Genomic DNA, 21,009 nt, shown 5'->3' with positions numbered 1-21,009 from the left:
TTATAAACGCACACAGCAGACAGCCGTTCCTTCGACTTCCCGGTTTGGGGAATGATAAATGGCGTCAATTGTGACGTGGGCCGTCACATAGCCAATCGCTGCCAGGTTGAGGTTAATATTTAGAGAAAGTTGATGGTGAGACGAGGACGTCTTTTTTTTTTTATTCCGAACCACGTTTAAAGTGAGGTATTTTGAACTCGTCAAGACAACAGTTAACGTGCGTGTGTCGTAAGAAACACGAGGGAGAGTCCAAAGTTGGACCTGCTTTCATCTGTTAAATAGGCTAGTATTTTCATCAATAGCCTACTACAAAGAGGGGTTTACAATCTCTCACAACTTTTCCCGTGGTTCCCTTGTCGGCTTGTTGGACTGGATATCGTTTACTTTGGGAGTAGTTTTGGGAAACGGATCCGGAGGGGTGCTTTCTAGACACTCTTTACTCTTGTCTCGTTTGGAAACGTTCCTCTCATAACGAAATCCCTCACAGGCTATAGCGTTTATTGAGGTAAGTTTACGACGTTCTAAATGATTCTTTTACCATGTAGACCACATTGTTGCGCTGACATAATTTTGGGCTCGGCTAATCTCGAGAAATAACAAATATGAATGGCATGCAGCAATTTCTTTGCCCTAAAACTGTGCCGTGAAATTAATTCTTCTTCAATACTTAATACTCGTTTTTGACACCATGCCAGAAAATTGCTTTAAATGCAACGTAAAGCCTTAAAGACATTTGTAAACAGGAGATCCTCACAAGGACGGATTATGAGAAATACATAATCTGTCAGATGAGAGTAGCCTAAACATCATTCAACCAAATAACTAACAACCTTTTCATTATTATAAAAACATGGGACGTCGCGCATCTGTAAAGCTTAATTTAATATTACTAAATAAACAAAAAGTTGAAAACGTATTTGAAGTATTATAAACCTTCGCCAGTAAGTTACAAAATACAATTATAAATATATATAATAGACTACTAAAATAAATGTAAGATAGCCTAAATAAAAGAAAAATTAATGAATCTTTTAATAATATTGTATTTGCCATAAATTAATATTTTATATAATATATTAAACTTCCCATAATACAAAATAATTCTTCCCATAAAGCAGAATTAGTGTAGTTAAAAACTGTGCATTTAAATGTAAGAGAATAAATATTTTAACCATTATCAATGGCTATGCAAATTGCACTATTCAGTATGGCTACTGTTAAACAGTGGTTATTAACATTAATTTTAAGATTAAAGTTCCCATTTGACCTGTAATGCATACACTTTGCCCTGAATGCAGATTACACGTCCCATAAACTCTGTCACAACTGAAACACGTCATGTTATCGAAATAATTTAAATCTTCACTAACTATTCTCCGGGTTCTCTCCGTAATCAGAGAAAGAAAAAACGGAAATAACAATTAAAATGATCAGCCCAAGAGAACTTCTGTTTATTATAGCCTAATGAAATGGAATAATGTGTAACTTGCTTCTTTTAGATCCTAGAGTTACATACATAGCAGGGCCCTTTGCCAGTGTGGTGGTCGGTCGCTGTGGGCAACCACGCGCGCGCGCTTACACACACACACACACACACACACACACACACACACACAAACAGTTTAGTAAGTCCCCTCCCCCAGAACATGGTGACTGGAGCTTGCACTGGCCGATAAACTTTTCCCACATTGCCTTAATAAGAGCCAGTCTTTCTCTAGTTCTCTCTCTCTGACGTCAGCTGTATTCAGTCCTGTCCCCGCCCCTTATTATTGGTTTTTTTTCTCCCTGTTGAAAACTTTTAGGGAGAGGCAAGGCACCGTCTATTTTGCCTCAGGGAAATAACGACAAGATTAGGTTCTTTTTCATGACCAAACACCACTGACTGCTAATCCGAACTGTGCTAATTGATGGGAGGACTACAAGAGTCCATCCGTGTGAAAAATCTCGTATAATCAAATATTTGATTTAAACAGGTTGTATCTTTAAACGCTACGTGGTTAAACGTGGTTTTTATTTAGCCTACTTTATGTAGGCCTATATACTCTTAAAAGTAAAGTTCCAATTAGAACCAAAATAGTTTTATAACATGTCATGGAATCATCCATAAAAACGTTTAATTTAACGTTATAGGCTATGTAGTTCTGAAGAACAGCTAACGAAACATTAATAACTTTAACTTTCTAAAACAATAGCTAAATTTAAGACCTCTGATCTATAATAAGATTATTTGCTAAACCCGGTTGCTCAAAAGAACCATTGAAGAACCTTTATTTTTTTAAAGTGATTAAAACTGATCTATTTTAAGAACAATCATCACTTAGCTTGCTACGAATATTTTAATAGGTGTCGTAGGCTACAGCACACACACACACACACACACTAATAACAAATGTTTGAATCAGTGCAGTAGAGCAACGTGTTGCATTAAGAAGTGAATCCTTCACCAGCAAACACTTGAAATGGCGAGGAGAGGGGAAATATTGGAAAATATATAAACGACGTGGAGGGGTCGCACCGCAGGACCCGAGATGACAGTGCATGACGGTCGCGCCAGCTCATTATCCGACTCCCATTCAAGCGGCCTTTCATTGCGATGCAGACTCTTTGGCAGTGTCGTTTGTTTCCTCATTGTGCTATAGTGGGGAATGCAATGGTTGTCAGAGCTCGCATTCACTTTCGCGATAGTTTATTGATGAGCTCCGACTTTTAGCACTTTTCACATGTCAAAACGAAGTCAAGTGTATGCAACCACAGCTTAATTTTATGCTCCGTGCGTCCCAACACATTTAGTCTCTCTTTAAAGCTGCCCCACCATGCTATACTACGTCCCCCCTCCCCATCTCCAGTTCTTGTATCCCAACCCGGAATCTATTCCACTCCAGTGAACGGGTGGAACACCCCAAGCTGCGAGTGGCGAGCTGAGAGTGCAGCGCATGTAACCTCGAACACAGGCGCGGAGGGGTTGCTTTGGGGTTTACCGAGGTGTGTGCTAATGTCCAAGCAATCAACAAATGTAGTTTAAGTGTCCGGCCATGGACGTAATGATATTTTCATTTCCCCCTTGGCAACCCACGACACGGAGTTTCTTTTTCTCCCGCTGAAAAACGACAACAAATCACGCTATTAATGTAAATAGTATGGGGTCTCCCAAACTGATCATTGAGCGCGGCCCCTAAAGGCTGATGACATTCTCAGACACCAAGTCAACAATGACACGTGGAGAAAGTTTGCGCTCGTTTCAGTGGACAAGAGTAGCATACATTAACTCCATATTAATGGGGTTAAGTACAATAAGAAATTATGGCTAGGCCTATTGTAAGGTGTCTTTGTTACACTGTAATTAAACATTAAAGTACAGAGTAATATTAAGTAACTACACTCACCCAAATAAGTTAAGCAAGTTTCCGTTATTCAAATTTTATGTTATACAAGATTCAATTAAATTGTTAAGGCCAGTTTAATGTACTTTAAGTTGAAATGACTTAAACATCCAAGTTGATTGTACTTAATTTTAAGGCAGCTACTTTTTTTTACAGTAGGCTACATGTACTTATTATAGGGGTTAGGGTTTGGTTTATGGTTAGTTGCATGTAATTATGCATAATTTGTAGTTATTACTAGTAACTACATAACATATGCAACAATGACATAAAATAAAGTGTTACCGAAATTATTATTTGTACCCTGCTCCCTTTAATAATATTTGTCTACAAAAAGTACAGTTTCTGAACATGATTGTCATGTTAAATCGTGTTAAATCGACGATTTGTGTTAATTCGAAATTATGGTAGGCTACTTTGGTAATTCCAAGAACATTTTGTAGCCAAGTCAATGGCAAAAACTTTTTTTCTATAAAAGTGTCTAGTCGCCCAGAATTCAATAGCCCGATCACCCAAATGCATGTCAATGGAAAAAATGGTAGAGAATCATCTGCTTATGAGGAGTGACTAAGTAGGGTAAAAAAATAGATTTTTTTTTTGCTCGGCCCTTTTCCCGCTCTGTCACCGGGGCAGGAGGAAGTGTTTTGCTGGGAGATGATGACAGAGGTCAGGCTCAGCTAATGGGCCACTGAAGAGGAGAGGAGGCGAGGCACAGACCAGGAACACATACATTAATACACGAGTGCTATCACCAATCAGCATAGGTGCGCGCCCTCTCTCTCTCTAGCTCCCTCTCCCTCTTTCCCCCCCCCCGTCTCTCTCTCTCTCTCTCTCTCTCTCTCTCTCTCTCCTACGAGCGCACATTTTTCAGTCTCGCGCAGTCTTGACATCCCATTTTATTGTCAATCTCTGTGTCCTTCGCAGGGAATTTAAATTTTCCACCCGAGATCAGTTGGAAACTAAAGACAAACTGTTTGAGGACGATTTTCTTCAGAGTCTTCTCCTTATTGTAAACGAAGTATTTCAGCGAGGATACGAAGGCTGTTTGGAACTATGCCTCAAAAAGGTAAGTTAAGACATTCTTCTGTTTTGAGCAATTCGCACGCATATGCACCACTTAAGTGAAATTCTTGTTAAATGTACACGCCAGATTTAAAAAGAAAAACTGTTGGTTTGTAAATAATCAGTATGAGGGGGAAAAATTGACTGCTACTAAAGTTATTTGTGTCCTTGAAAAAAAAACTAAAACAGAAAACTTAAAACTGCATGGCCTCGTGGTGTCAAACTAAATCATTGATTTTCACGGACGCTCTTTGCCTTTTTGTGCTTCAGCTATGTCGAGTTTTGTGCCAAGCAAAGTTCTTATTTATGACAGAGAAAGCAAAAAGTCACAGTAGGCCAAGACCGCGATCAGTCCTGGAAATGGGAACGCAATGACCCGATGAGGTGGCGTGTCAGGTTGAATCACACCATCACGTTCAGCCGGGCGCCAGCACCAAATCGCACCGTGAACTTGGTGTTTTGCTTTTCAGTCAGGTCACTGCTGCCTTCTTTGTCCAAAGACTTACTTTTAAAAAGCAGAATTACATTAAAGTCTAAACTTCAAACTTAACCGTTAAGGTTTCTGCATTTTGTTGTTTAGTTTGTATTAAAAAAAACGAATTGAAAAATATTATCGATAGTATTATGTGTAGGCTATACGTTGATGTCTAAATAAATATTAAATTCTAAATTTTTTAAACGATGTAAAATTAAATGCATCTGATTCTATTTTAAACGGTGACAGTATTTTATATCCTGCATTATGCTACATATAACAGTTTTATAAATCTGTTGCGATATAAATCAGCATCGTTTCCAACTTTCGAAACTTTCACTCTAATGTACAGTACTTTCCGCAGAATATCAAAGCCTTGAGAATAAGTGTGCTTAATTAAGAGCCTTCATGTTGCACATTAGAACGAACAAAATGCAGATTAGGCCCTGTCAATTACAGACAGCACTATTAAAACAGATCATTAACTAAAAAGATGAGTGCAGGCAGAAGACCTTAAATAGCCCACATGGGTAAGAAATACTAAATAGTACTTAGTAAAATTACATAAACATTTATTTGCAATTTAAAAAAAGATTTGTTTCGATTTTCCGTATTTGTAGAAATTTGAGAAAACGTGAAGAATTAAAAAAGAGTTAAAATAATTTAAATTAAAAGGCAATACGGTACATTATTAAAATTATAAAATGTTATTTAATGAAACACGTGCAACTCAACGCTGGCAATTAGTGTATGTATTTATTTGTTGCTGTGCACTGTAAACCGCGCACACAATCCATCGACTTAAAAAGAAAAAGAAAAAATCAAAGCAGGGAGTATTTCTTCAGTGGCCTCCTTTTCGGTAAATGTATTGAATGGGTTCTTTATTGCAATTGTCTTTTACCAATTGAGCGCCCCACTGCGCTGTTGTACATTTTTTACAGCCCTTAACGACATATACCAGTAACACAATTACCTCCAGATACTTATAACAAGAAATTACTTTTCTATTTCGCGCTACGAGACAAACAAAAAGGCATTGAGGTAGCGGGCACCGGGTCATAGTGAGCTGCACTGGCTGATGCGGGTGAAGGGGGGTATGCTGAAGGAGGAGGAAGGGGGGACTCGCTCCCTTCAGCTCTTTGCAGTGGCGGTTCTAGAGGGGGGGCCGGGGGGGCCCGTGCCCCTGTGACAACAAGCTTGGCCCCCCTTGTGGCCCCCCTAAATGTGGAGTGTGAAATAATTTTTACAAAACAGTTTTTTTGTTATCGTTGTATGCGTATTTTTTTATTATTCTATCTTTGTGGATTTGCTTGTTCACGTGACAATTCGCATCACATTCGCGGGAATCGCGGCAGAATAACGCCTGTCTCCTGCACGCGAGAGAGGAGAGAAGGAGAAAGCTGGTAAATATCAGTTCAGTTGCAAGTTCATTCTTTATGTGCGTATCAGGTGTGCGATGTGTATTGTCTATTATGATATTGTAATCAATGTTTTAACTGTATACGAGGCACTGTGAGCTGACATCGCATTTGTCTATCGTTCTTTCACTGCTGTGTGCGGTTCATAGGTAGGCTATGCCCCCAAATTAGTTTATGTCTTATATTTATATCATATTATGTTCTTATATTAGAGTATCAGATCAGCAAGAGTGCCGTTTTCCCGTGCACAATTGCAACTGTGATATTGATGTTATACAACAGCTAAATTAACAATAAGTGAACATTGGGAGTTACCTTTTAGACACAATATTGTCAATAATGTTTGTTTTCCCTTTATTTCGACGACTAGAATTTCAAAATGAAACCGTAGCAGAGTCTCAATGCAACAGACAGCGATGATTTCTTGACTGAAATCCGCGTTTTGAAGGAATCACTTACTGCTTTCCCGAATGAATCAGCCGTTTGAGCGAATCGGTTGAATGAATGAATCCCTCAACTCACTTATTAAGACCGTGACCTTTTAAGATTAAGACCTTTTAGTTTCATATTTAAAGTACCCTTTAATTAGAACATTACAATTAGAAATCATTTCATATTTAAATATTGATTTTAAAAAAAATCTCATAGCTTTATTTATGCAATTATAAATGGAATGTAAATATATTAATGCCGCTTCTGTGTCACCTCTACACTGCAAAGATGGATTTTGATTAAATTATTTCATTTGACAGGTAACAGTGGTACTGTATAATTATTGTATAATTAAGTATTATTGTATAAATACGTATAATTACTGTATAATTTGTATGTTAGTATTTGACATAAAAGGTGATTCATAACTCTAAATAAGTTTAGAAAGAATGTCCATATATAGGTGAAAATGCCTCTGGAAATCAATTTAAGGTGGCAAATTAAATTAATAAAAAATTAATGAAAAAATTAATTTCGGTCCCTGCTGTTAACTGACCACTGCATAGAATATTAAAAAATATGAATATCTTTGTGAGTCTGCTGTCAACAACTAAACCAGCCACGTCACCAGCACAAAAACACAATCAGTAAAATATCATCTAATTATCAACAAAACATTGAAAATATTGTGATATATTTTGTCAATATTGCACACCCCTAATGTACGGTATGAATTTTGATTTCTTCAGGTCTTAAAAAGGCTTAAATTTGACTTTAAAAAGTGTGCAGGAACCCTGTAAACGGTTAGACGTAGTTACCTAGCAAGTCAGTTATTTTCAGTAAATGAATTAATACGCTTCTTGGTCCCCATTGCTTTTGCTCTAGTTCTCACCAAAATAAAGAGAAAGAAGGACATCATGTCAATTACAGTTACTGTGACTAATACTGAATATGTAATGCAAATGTAAAAATATAATGGAAATGCAAATGCATTGTTGAATGATTATAAACATGGTATTTTGCCTGTTAATGCCTGCAGTGCAGTGCAGAAAATGATATGACAACAATAAGGTCTAAATGTAACTGGCCCCTCTAACAGTACAACTGGCCCCAGCTTGGCCCCCCCAGTTGAAATGGTCTAGAACCGCCACTGGCTCTTTGTATTTTCTGAGAGTTGTTGGTACGTTTAGTTGGAAGCGGTGTAGCTAGTTAGGGAGCCCGGGTTTTACTCTCTGGGTTTTGGTGTAGAGGGAGAAAGAAAGCTATTGTTAAAATTCAGCGGGGCTTTGTCGGGGACCCCTCACCCCTCCTGGCTTTACTTTTCCAGCGCAGCCAGGCGAGGTAGACAGCGTGTGTCACCAGAAGAGAGGATCTGAAGGGGAGGGGAAAAAAGTAGGCCTTGCCAACAACATTTGAAGTTTTCTAGGGGAAAAGCAGATGTACATGTCGAAAATATTTTGCATAATAATAATTATTATAATAATTATTATAATAATAATAAAAAACTATTAATAGCCTATATTATAACAAAAACAACAACAATAATAATATAGATTATTAAACTTAACATAAGAAAACGTAACCAAACTAAAACTTATCTTAACTATAATAAACACAAAATAATCATTGTATTAGTAATTAAAACAATATCTAAAAAAAAAGCTTATATTAGATTTAGTTGTAATGCTAAATAAATAATTACGGCTAGGTGTACTAATAAATTGTTTTGCTTTGTCCTAGGGATATTTTAATAGAGTGAAGCAGATGCGAGTCTATAAATTGTTTTAAGCGGACAGTCAACTCTGTTTCCAGGCAAGTTTAAACCCTGGGCATAAGTGTATTTGTGGAGACAGTATTTTTTTGTTCTCACTTTTTGCAGCATGAATGCAAAAATAAAATGCTGAAGCTTTAGCCCATGCACACAATATTGTCCGTAACTTTCTTGCACACAAGTCTTACAGAAATTGCACTAAAATACACATGATTTAAAAATGTGAAACTGACCAATATTATTCTTTCTTTATGACTAATAGAATACTATAACCGGGCCACGTGGGAGTCTGGCGTCGCGTCCATGATGCAAAACAGTAAGTGGAGTTCTTTTCTTTTTCTGAAATGCGTTTTTGTCTATTAAATAAAAAGGTGAGCGAAAAAAATAAACAGGAGGGAAAACGCGAGAGGCGTCCAGCCAGAAAGGCATTTGTTTTGGTATATTAGTGAAGGCAGTTTACACTGTTCGTCAGGGGTGTTGGGCGCGTGCATGCTGCCAACATTTTTGCCTGACATTCACAACAGCTCCCTCAAAGTAGCTGAGCACTAAGCTCACTGCTAAACTCAAGCTTGACTTTAACCATTTTACAGTTTTATGGAACTTTATTCCATTATTTCAATTCGTACGGCTACATTTGAGAGAGCAATAATTACATTATCAGTGAGAAATTTCCTGAATTCAAAAAAAGTCACATAGAAGCCTGCATAGCTACACAACCTAGTAAGAGTGTCTAACCCATATGCTCTTTGCATAATTGTGTGTGTGTGTGTATTAGAGAGAGAGGATGTTTCTGCTTGACTTGCTTTTAAATAATTGCTGAATTAATGTTAGCATCGGCGGCCAATCCACCTAGTCCATTAGCAGAGACGAAATTGACATTGCATGATTCTGATGGAAAGTCTCTAATGTTTATGAAACACCGCGAGAGAGAAATAATAGACTGAGCTTTGATGCTGCATTGAGTGTTGTAGAGCATGAATAAATTACATGCGCTTATGTGTCTGTCTTTGAGATGTGTGAAGGCCAACTAGCAAAACATATACTTAGTCATTTGTAGAAAGCACTGAGTAAGTTATGATTACAATAAATGAGACATATTTTCTCTCTTAATGCTGGACAAGAGGTGTATGACATCTGTAACGAAGGTGTGTTGAATGTCATCCTCTCATTTCTATTCCTTTTATTGTTGTAAGTGCCAGTTATTTGCTCTGTCCTCATGTTTTAGTCACTTATTTTGACGTCCATAGATTATCTGTTTTGGAAGGTGCAAAAATTTGGAGTAACGAAGCATTTCAAATTAGGTCAGCAGAAGTAGAGCATATATGAGCGATAACTAATAATAATTAAAAAAAAAATCATATCCCCACACTTTAAAAATATTATTGGAACAAAATAAAAAAAATATTACGCGGCGAAAAAAGAATTCTCTCAAGGACAATCACAGGTTACGCAAATGTTGCCGTATGATTTCTCTCGTGTATTAATAAAAAGATATCAATCGGGTTAGGCCTTTGGTTTGTTTAAAGGTCACAGGCGGCAACTCAAGCTTTGTGCTAATAACTCTTATAGAGTGGAGCGTCCAAATTGACACCATATGTCTTCTTATTAATTGATTAGAAACAGAGTACCGCGCGCGCAATGATTGCCACTGGGCTAGACCCACACCATTCACCATGGGGAATTATAGAACGATTAAGACTTAACCTTTCAAGCGAAAGTTTTGATTTTATATCCTAATCTGCGTGTTGGCCAGCTCAAAACAAGTGGATACATTTAAGAGCCATACGGCATATGGTTGCAAAGCCAATAAATCCTCAATTGCGTCTATCACGGGATAGAAAAAAACAGTAGGCTAATTGCGTTTTTCATCCTGCATTTCTTTATGTTAAGAGTACTAGAAATATTAGCAGAAGTAGTTCTCAGGTAGAATAAACTATAAAGAACGTCGTTATCTTCATAATGCGTAATAAAAATAAAACACTCACGTATAACACAGATTTTATATTTCGCTCTGCAGATTTACGCATAAACCTACAGATCAAAACAGCATCCCGCAAATTTGCTCCCAGTGCTTAGATATAGGCAATGGAGGTTTGTCACTTGGGAAAAAAAGAAATGTCACTTTTAATATATTAAGGGCGAGGCGCGCCCCCGTGAACGTACACGCGCACAGCCCCTGGCTATCTTAAAATTAAGCTTCCCTTAAAGGGGAAATGAGTAGAGTCCAATTTAGTCTGAGTGATATCCAAATGCAGACAGAAAGGGTCGTTTTATCATGCTACTATTTGTCGTGACGATGCGATTTTCAAAAGCAGAGCGATGTCATAAAGTGACATGCCTGCCACAAGTGCTCCAACTGATCTTTTCAATTAGCCTTCCATGCATGATCCAGGGCGACTTCCGCCTATTTCCAGAAATTAAGCTCAAACTTGACATGCAGCTAGCTTTATTTTAAAGACAAATGTCAGGCAGGCTCATCATATTTTCCCCCTCTTCTATATTTGGAGCTTATTTATTGCAAAGGAGCTTGTGCTCTTGGACTCAATTTAACGCGAGGCTTCGGAGGGAAGGGAGCTGAGAAGTCAAGCAAACCGGGAAGGCTGCTTTTCCGTTTTGGCTTCAGGTTTGGTGCCTTTGGTCTGCTTTTTGGAGGCTTTAGTAACATAAGCCAATTGCTTACATAGGAAATGCTGTGCATTGCTTGATGCTTTTTTTTTCTTTTTCTTAAAAAGTTGTTTAACTTAATGTGTGGGGCTATGCTTTAAACCATTGCAGCGTTTAAGAAGTTTTAGTGTAATGCCACAAATAGCATTCGCCATCTGATCCGTTTAAGGCTTTGCAAAGATGCGCAAATCTCGGCTCAGTGGGTTGGAGATGTTTTGCTCCAGATCATTCGAGAGCGCTGACGCTTAATCAATGTTCTGCATGTGTAATTATATTACAATTGTGTATTAGGAGATTATGATATTATTCGAGCACATCTGGAGAACTGTCGAAAACATATGACAGCTGAGCAACAGCAATAATTACCGGCTATGCTGATTTAAAAGCGATTTACACTGGTCTCTGCTGAATATTGAGATTTGTTGACAATGCTCTAATGCTTGACTTATTTTAGACAATTGCGACCTGAAAGCTTCTTTTAATATAAACAGCTGTGATTGGATTCTATTTGAATAGATTCTGTATGTGGAGTCTGGTTTGCTAAATGCTGGGTGAATTACAAGCTTTTTCCTTTTTTAGGTCACAGTGGAGTGAACCAGCTCGGCGGTGTGTTCGTCAACGGCAGACCGCTGCCCGACTCCACAAGACAGAAAATAGTTGAACTCGCTCACAGTGGCGCGCGCCCGTGCGACATATCCCGGATTCTGCAGGTGATGATAAGGCATTTCCCTTTCATGTTAACTCTTCACCAAAACAATTGCAATAACTTTACAGTAGTTTTGTTTCACATTTGTGCTGTTTCATACTGCTTTTTCCCAGCTGCATAGCAATTTTTTTTTAAATAAACCTTTGCATTATTAATGCCAGCGAGCAACGAGGATTCATTTCAAATTTCATTTTGGAATGCATAAACAGTGGTCTTGTGGAATGGATCGAAGCACCACCTGGTTTTTTTCCATTTGGCAATTTTTAAAATTTGGCGAGCGAAATGCATTTTTAAAAAGTGCATCATTTCTCGTACCACTGAAGACATATTTTTTGTGTTAAAGGTATTTCTTGTGTTATAGACCCATGCTGATGCAAAAGTCCAAGTGCTGGACAATGAAAACGTAAGCTTATCATTGCTTGCAGCATACACTTAACATTTCACACTAGTTTTAAATAATGTATGTGAATTGTTTCTTTTGTTTTCCATCTAGGTGTCGAACGGCTGTGTGAGCAAAATCTTGGGTAGATACTATGAAACAGGCTCCATCAGACCCAGGGCGATCGGAGGAAGTAAACCACGAGTAGCGACTCCAGAGGTGGTCGGCAAAATTGCCCAGTACAAGAGGGAGTGTCCGTCAATCTTCGCGTGGGAAATCCGAGACAGGCTGCTATCAGACGGGGTCTGCACAAACGATAATATACCCAGTGTAAGTTCATTCATATAAGTTGCCATGAATTCATTAACAAAATCATGAGTTAATGAGTAGTAATTTGATGCGTTGCTTAAATGCATGCACTAACGACCTTGAACTTGAACATTCTCCAACATCAGCCATCCCCGGCCACTGCTGTAATCTCCTCTCCACTAGAGGACAATGCAATGCGATGTAATGCTTTGGCACGTAGGCCTGTGTAGAAATGGGGCCAATCGTTCCGAAAGCCAAGATGCCACATCGTGGACGCGCGCTTTAATTAATGTGCCGCATCTTTGGGTTCGTCTTTCAGGTGTCATCGATAAACAGAGTACTGCGCAACCTGGCTAGCGAAAAGCAACAGATGGGCGCAGATGGCATGTATGAAAAGCTGAGGATGCTGAACGGTCAGACCGGCACGTGGGGGACCCGGCCGGGCTGGTACCCCGGAACCTCAGTGCCAGGACAGCCCAATCAAGGTATGGCTATTTTAATTTCCATAGAGGAAGATTGTGCAAAAAGGGGCATTGCATTCGCTGATTGTTATTTTGCGATCTGGATATAATTGACATTTATTTGTGTAGCGCTTTTCACGATACATATGTTTCTAAGCAGATTTACAGAAAATGCATGCAATTTAGAGTGAACTGTTACCAGAGGTGGCTCTGTCCAAGTAATGCATTTCAGAAATGTACATGTATAAATCACGCAGTTAATAATGTATAATGCAGAAACAATGAGCTCATTGAAGTAAAGTTGTGGACATAATGATTACAATATATGGAAAGTTTAGCATTGGTGCATGTTGATTCAGAGCAATTCATGATGAATTATTATCTAAAAAGGTAAAACAATTAGGCTACCGTAATAATAATAATAAAGAAGGCTTTTAGTTCTTAAATTCCATATAGTTATATATTAAATTTAAATAAATGACTCATAAATTATATTTTGCACATGCAGGGCTTAAATTATTGTTATAATATTAATAATTAAATTAAATACCTTGAATTACTAAATTAGCCTATATGCCATAAAGATAATATAAAAATTACGAATAGTAATTCGAGTTGCAATCCACATTCACAGTTCATAAGAAAGATTCATCGAAATAAACAGGGAACCGTGTGTGGATTCCCTGTGCAAAACATGTTGCTGTCACACAGAAAAATGAACAGTTCTGTCGCTATGTAATAGCTCATTAGAGAACGTTTTGTTTCCCATTAAGGCGACTTAAATACGTGTTTAGTTCGAGGAGACAGCTGTGGAAATATTCCACCGGAGACACCCTGGACATGATATGGCAACGTTTGCCAATTAGAGTTGTTAGTGTTAAACGCGCTACTCAACGAAAGACAGACGTAAAAATATACAAATATAGAAAATTAATGTCTGTATAGCCTAACGTCGGCGTGTCAAATCATTAACTGGTTGCAGAAACTTTTTTGAGCTTTGCCAAGGAGAGCATATCCTAAAGCTGGTTCACATGAGCAAAAACCCGTTATATATAATATTTAACATGTTTTTATGAGAAAAAATAGACATATTTTACCTACTAAAACTATATAGTAAAAGATACTGGACTAATTTGATTTCACCTGACATGCTACATAACAAGTAGTCTACATGTATAGCTATGCATATTTAATACGGTTTATTGTCATGTGGCCTCGTAAAGCCTACCAGAATGTGTAAGACGAAAACGACAACATAGCCTACACGCGAGATAACATGCTTATTTACTTTAATAAAGTGCTTTTTTAATCGATTGATTGCCACATTGCTAAGCATCTAATTTCTGATTTATGACAAACTCAAACCTGTGCGTTTAAAATATAATAACAGCCATAACTATCTGTGTTGGGCTATTTTTGAGGCTTTTTAGCTAAACTACATCGACTACCTCTCTTATATAGATGTCATAGACATTAGTCTGGGTGAGGTTTCTGAGCGAGAGAAATATGGTCGCAATCTGATGAATGTCACGCAACACTGAATAAAATCGCGGATTCATCTGGGCTGACAGGACGCTAAAAGAGACAACTCTATCGCATTCAGAGGAACAGCCCCTCCCCTCCGCCATAGGACCGGGCTACTAAAGCCGTCTAAAGGATTTGGACATTTTTCCTTTTCCAAGGGTCCTCGCATGTTTTGATCAAGGCCTCCACAGCTGAAAGATGCCGCGGTTGTTTTGCCACATTTTTGCTTGCCTTCCGCCTCACCGATTACGACAACGCCCCAATAAGGAATGATTTTATTTCCCACCGCCTTTCTCAGAGAAAACAAATCCTAAATCTGGCGACAGTTGGTCAAGCATTTGAGAACAGGCCACACATTAGGATTTGCTCTTGAAAAGCGAGGATACTAGCCTACACCAAAGACATTTTAAAACTTTTTTTGAACATAGAAAGGCACTGTTTTTGATGAATAAATTACTTTGAGAAGAAAAGGAAAGGTATAGGCCTGATATGTCAGTTGCCTTAAAATGATTAAGTTATAAACCATGCGTAATTGAAAGAAAATAAGTAATGTGAACTTGACAATTCCACATAACTTAATTTATGCGGAAACGTAACTTTTTAAGTTAGTCTATGTACTTAATCATTTTAAGGCAAAGGGTTTCCTCACTTTTTTTAAGTTAAGTCAACTGATCACTTTTTACAGTACATACTATGAGCTTAATTTTTTAAGGTTATTATTGTTACTCAGTTCACCACCTTATAACATAATTTACTGATTAGTCAAATCATCTACTTCCAAAAAAGGTGAATTAAATTTCATAACGTGGTTTTTACTAATTTATCCTCAAATAGTTTGATATGTCTTGTGTGAAATCAGTTAAATAAACCTGTATATATATATATATATATATATATATATATATATATATATATATATATATAAATAATCAAAAGGGTTATATTCTCATAGCTGTAACCTGTGGGAAACTATAATCTCAACAATTGCTCATTTGCTCTATAAAACCCCCAAAAACTAATTGTAAGCTAACATTATTTCAAAAAAATAAACATATATAGGCTGCAGTATTTTACTGACAGGCAGATTTTTTTCCACTATAGTGTACATGTCCTGTGAGCATTGTTTAATAAATGTATAAAAGACCCTTTAAATATTATACATTCCAAATTATGACTTTGACACAGACTGGAAGTTTGGCCTGTGGCCACGCGACTATTTAAAGCAACACCCATCTGAAAGTCAATTCAGTCTGGAGTTTCATTTATATTAAACAACTGTGTGTAAAATATCAACAAGTTTCTTTAGACTTTTCAAACTCAAATATTTAGCCTCAAATGTATCTGGTGGGCTTAATTAGGCACTGGTGTCCAACAACACAGCGGGGTTAAAGCTTATCGACTCACAACTGGCACTCCTATCCCCTTGTCTGGGACAAACAAGAGCCTTCGCATTTCGATGTCTCATTCACGGTGGCCTGGCTGTTTTCTCCCTGTGCCTATAAGAAGGAATAAATCCTAACTGGGGTTGAACGGGCCGGCCCTAGGGACAGTGATTAATGACAGTAGAGCATAAAGGTTAACACGCCGAGCTGAAAAGTCTGTTGACTGGAATCCTCGTGCTACAATGACTGCTCGAGAGAATCCTTTTGTTGCCTGGTCCAATTGTGTCCTCAAAATTCAACCCACGAAAGTTTGCCATCCGTCCTCACAGCGAGTATTTAAGAGTTACCCTACTCTCCCGCATTGTGTGACTGAAAGCATCCCTCTCCTATTCAAGTATTGGTGGTCATCTCAATAGCTCTGCAAACGCCCATATGGTGGCCGTAGCCTAATTGAAGAACTCTGGGATGAAAAGGGGGGAGAGGGTGTTTGGTTTTTAAAAACATTTGAAAAGATTTCTGGGACATTTTATCGCATTTCTGTAGAGCCCTCGAGCTCGTCAGCCTTTGTGACTCGATGCTGAAAGATCTAAGCGAGCGAGCTCGAAATGTTTTCCCACAACATTGCAGAGGGCGATACTGTAGCCTACAAAACACTCCACTCATTTTGTGCCACATTGTCCCTACATAAATATGACAAGCAAACTCTAATATACCTTAATTAAAGCATGGAGTCCAAACTGAAAATGAGAATCATGTTTTTAGACAGAATTATCTTACGTTTTATATTTCCTTTCCAGATGGCTGCCAACAGTCAGACGGAGGTGGTGAGAACACAAACTCAATAAGCTCCAATGGGGAAGACTCGGATGAAACACAGATGAGGCTTCAGCTGAAAAGAAAACTGCAAAGGAACCGCACATCTTTCACACAAGAACAAATAGAAGCACTTGAAAAAGGTAAACATTGAGATTATTACTATTAAAGCAAAGACCAAACAACAGAATCACACTTCATTTCGAAAATACTACTTTTTTGGTAAACTTTTATTTGTTGGTTTTAAAGATAGCTAAATTACATTGCATGATATTGTTGCTCTTTTTTAACATTATTTTTTTAATGTTTCCACCAGAATTTGAGAGAACGCACTATCCAGACGTGTTTGCACGAGAGAGACTTGCTGCGAAAATAGACTTACCAGAGGCAAGAATACAGGTGAGCGTAAACACTAGAATATACAAAATCAGAATAAAAACTGTTAAAATGGGACACTTTCTAATAATGTTTCATCGCCCTAGCTTTAAAACATTATCATAAATGTCATAAATAGCTGCTCAAATGATTTCACTTTTTGACGATATCATAGTTTTGTGGCTTTAAGCACTTAAAATTTAGTCTCTCTCTTCTGGAAAAAACAGTGCAAAAATATTGATGACTCATCCTGCACTACACAGATTTTGTCCAATCAAATGTTGTCTTCAATGAGAATGTCCCACCCACTAAAGTTACCTTCAACGGATTATCAAGTAGCTGTGATGTAACTAAATCATTATATATATATATATATATATATATATATATATATATATATATATATATATATATATATATATATATATATATGATAAATATGTCAACGACATAGGAAAGAAAACTGCTAGAATAGATTTGAGTGAATAGATTTCATGGGATTTTTAAATAGCTGAGTGTCTCCTCTACACTGCAGAAGGAAAATATTAAATACTAAACTTGAAGTGTCCCACTTTATCAGTCTTCATCCTGCTAGATACTAATTGTTGTAATTTGTTTTAAAATTCTTTGAAAACTAACTAAAGCATGTCCGTCCAGGTGTGGTTCTCAAACAGAAGAGCAAAATGGAGGAGGGAAGAAAAGTTGAGAAATCAAAGAAGACAGGCCAGCAACTCTTCGAGTCACATACCCATCAGTAGCAGCTTCAGCACTAGCGTTTATCAGCCAATCCCTCAGCCCACAACGCCAGGTAAAGGCCCTAAAATGTGCATACTGTTGGTGAATGAAGGCCATAAGCAAACACTACTGAAATTATACAAGAAACTAAGTTTTTAGACTTTTGCAAAACATTTTTTGTTTTTACTTTTTAAACAGTATCCTTCACATCGGGCTCCATGTTGGGAAGACCAGACACGGCCCTTACGAACACATACAGCGCTCTGCCACCAATGCCAAGCTTCACCATGGCCAACAATCTTCCTATGCAAGTATGTCAGTTTAGTGCTTCACGCTGTCCTATATTGTTCTACACTGTTGTGCCTACCTCAATGCTTCAAAGGATTAGTAATTCGATATTTCCGCACACTGTAAATCTAATGCAACTACAGCATACAGGTCTGTAAGGCTGTTTATATCAGATGTGAGTGTTGCTGACAGGTTTGCTCCTCTTCCCCCCTCCACAGCCCAGTCAGACCTCATCCTACTCCTGCATGTTGCCCACTAGTCCTTCGGTGAATGGGCGGAGCTATGACACATACACACCACCGCACATGCAGGCACACATGAACAGCCAATCAATGGGCACCTCAGGCACAACCTCAACGGGTAAGTTTATATATATATATATATATATATATATATATATATATTTAATTAAATATTGTTGTATTTTATTTTTAATATTATTAATATAATTTAATATGATAAATATTTTTAATTGTAATTTAAAATTTGTTTTTAACTTAAATATTATACATATATATTTAATATTATTTATATATTTATATTAAAATGTATATCATTTATAAAATGTATAATATATACCATATTTTACGAAAAGAGAAATGCCTAAAATAGCAGAATACACGTGATGCATGATAAGGATAAACTTTTCTGCAATTAAAATTTTTTTTAAAAAAAAACATTTGATTTATTTATATTTAATTTTGTTTTTATCATTATATGTTTTAATATTTTTTATTAACATTTTGATGCATTTTTTTATTTATTTTTTTAGAAATGCTCTTAAGTTACATAATATGACAATCCTAAATATTTCCTTAATTTTTGTCATGCTACAGGTCTAATCTCGCCTGGGGTGTCTGTACCAGTCCAAGTGCCAGGCAGTGAAGCAGACATGTCCCAATACTGGCCCAGACTACAGTGAGAACAAGACACATGAGAACAAAAAAACAGAGGAGAGGATAAAAGAGAGGAGCTCCTTCATCTCCTGACGTCTCTCGGCTTCAAGGCAGAGCTGTTCAGCAGTATTTTACTATGGAAGGAAAAGAGGAGACTCTAACGGACCTTTTTGTACTGGGATAGTGCCACTTCTCTATCATTCTTTGGACACAAAGACTTGAAGAATAAAAGAGAACAGACTTCTGTAAAGTGCCCGGTATTATATCGTAAAATGGAAAAAAAAATCTGTTTTTGAGTTTCCAACTTAAGTCATTTTGATGTATTTGTACATGTAATGGCCAATTGTATGTTATGACAAAAAAAACAAAAAAAAATTAACAACCATGGATGGACTGTCAAACTAAGTTGGTCTTGCATCGGTGAGCGGAAGAACATTTGTGCAGGCCTATTCATCATTCTTTTTTCATCATCAGCTGATATCAAGAACTTCTGCCCATTTCTGTTTCAAATGTGGACCTGTAGAAACAAACAATCTCTGTATCATTTCAAGACAAAAACAGCAACAGAGTTCAAAGGAAGCCAATCCAGAATTTGTTTTCCAAAGCTTGCAGACAAAAGCAAGCTGTTGAACATGGTGACTGCTGAACTGGAAGAGGAAAATGTTTGGTAGCTTAAAACGGTAGATTGTGTCTTCGATGTAATTCAGTTTTGTTTATGTCAAAATATAAGTATTTGTCTTCCCTAGAAGTCTCGCAGAACAATTTCTATAATAAAACTAATTTCATTTTATAATTCTCTGAATATTCAATACATACAGTACATGCTGTACATGCAACATAACATTAATGTAGCCAAAAATAAGAATGGCGTATCAGTTATTAGACTGTTCCGCATATTCATTTTGTTGTCCCTTTTCATGATAAAAATCAACGATCAATTTAATCAATCAATCATTTAATTTCATCCAATCTCATACAACTCTTTGAAAAACTAATAATTGATTAATTCATTTTAAATGTTTAATCTGAAGCAGAATCTTCTCAAACAGAAAACTGTTTTAATATATATATATATATATATATATAGAGAGAGAGAGAGAGAGAGAGAGAGCAAGAGAGAGAAAGAGAGAGAGAGAAAGAGAGAGAGAGAGAGAGAGAGAGAGAGAGAGAGAGAGAGAGAGAGAGAGAGAGAGAGAGAGAGAGAGAGAGAATAATTCAAAAATGACTAAATAGGCCATGTCAGCTTATTTATCAAAAACGTGATTGAACATATATCGGTAACATTTTACAACAAGGTCTCATTAATAATGCATTAGCTAACATGAACTAACAAAGCAGTTTTTTTTCTTTGTTAACATTATTTAGTAAACATTTAAAGTAAAAGTTCATTGTTCAAAGTGTATTAGCAAATGTTGAAATTAACATTAAGATTAATAAATGCTGCAGTGATGTTTATTAAAGGGTTAAACTAATTCAAACATTTCTATTAATTAGAATGAAGCTGAAATGAAATAAAATATAAATATCTGTTGAAAAATTTAAACTAAACAAAAAAACTGGTAATAAACAATCTAACTGAAACTAAAATTTAAATATAAAAAGCCAATTCAAAATAATAATACAATTATAACTACACTAAAATAACACTGGTTCATGGTTAGTTTTCATGTAAAATGAAACTTTATTGTAAAAGTGTTACCGATAAAAGAAGCAAACAAAAAGAACTCGCGCAACTGTACCTAAAGAAGAAATCAAAAACAATGCATTTATCTTACCAGTAAGTGAAATGATTGCAGGGTAAAATATGTAATTTTGCCCCCTCGGTAGACTCAGCAGGCAGGGAAATGTAGAGAAAAATCCTTACAGGAGAACGGTCAGGTACGTGTGACAGCGATCGGCCTGTTCGTCACGTACAGAAAATAAAGCGAAAGCTAGGTAC

The 21,009-nt window shown here is 36.9% G+C and overlaps 1 protein-coding gene across 10 annotated transcripts; it reads left to right on the top strand.

Annotated features, from left to right (window-relative positions):
• Positions 1 to 230: 230 nt before the first annotated feature.
• Positions 231 to 19,860, top strand: pax6a (paired box 6a). 10 transcript variants are annotated; one of them, XM_077210549.1, is made up of 15 exons: positions 231 to 505; positions 4,305 to 4,446; positions 8,508 to 8,579; positions 8,801 to 8,854; positions 9,660 to 9,683; positions 11,782 to 11,912; positions 12,270 to 12,311; positions 12,402 to 12,617; positions 12,916 to 13,081; positions 16,761 to 16,919; positions 17,093 to 17,175; positions 17,809 to 17,959; positions 18,085 to 18,197; positions 18,393 to 18,534; positions 19,011 to 19,860. In XM_077210549.1, the coding sequence occupies exons 4-15, from the start codon at positions 8,842 to 8,844 to the stop codon at positions 19,094 to 19,096; spliced, it is 1,326 nt and encodes a 441-aa protein (XP_077066664.1). In that variant the 5' UTR covers positions 231 to 505; positions 4,305 to 4,446; positions 8,508 to 8,579; positions 8,801 to 8,841; the 3' UTR covers positions 19,097 to 19,860. The 10 variants fall into 10 exon arrangements, with proteins under 10 accessions (XP_077066664.1, XP_077066671.1, XP_077066661.1 ...); XM_077210556.1 differs by lacking the exon at positions 231 to 505 and having other exon boundaries at positions 4,250 to 4,446; positions 9,662 to 9,683; XM_077210546.1 differs by lacking the exons at positions 231 to 505; positions 8,508 to 8,579 and having other exon boundaries at positions 4,298 to 4,446.
• Positions 19,861 to 21,009: the final 1,149 nt, after the last annotated feature.

Source organism: Siphateles boraxobius, unplaced genomic scaffold (assembly GCF_051911475.1).
Source record: "Siphateles boraxobius isolate OS27281-9 unplaced genomic scaffold, OSU_SipBor_1 65, whole genome shotgun sequence".
NCBI classification, from domain to species: Eukaryota; Metazoa; Chordata; class Actinopteri; order Cypriniformes; family Leuciscidae; genus Siphateles; species Siphateles boraxobius.
Note: the sequence above shows the minus strand (reverse complement) of the source record. Positions and strands in the feature narration are given on the sequence as shown.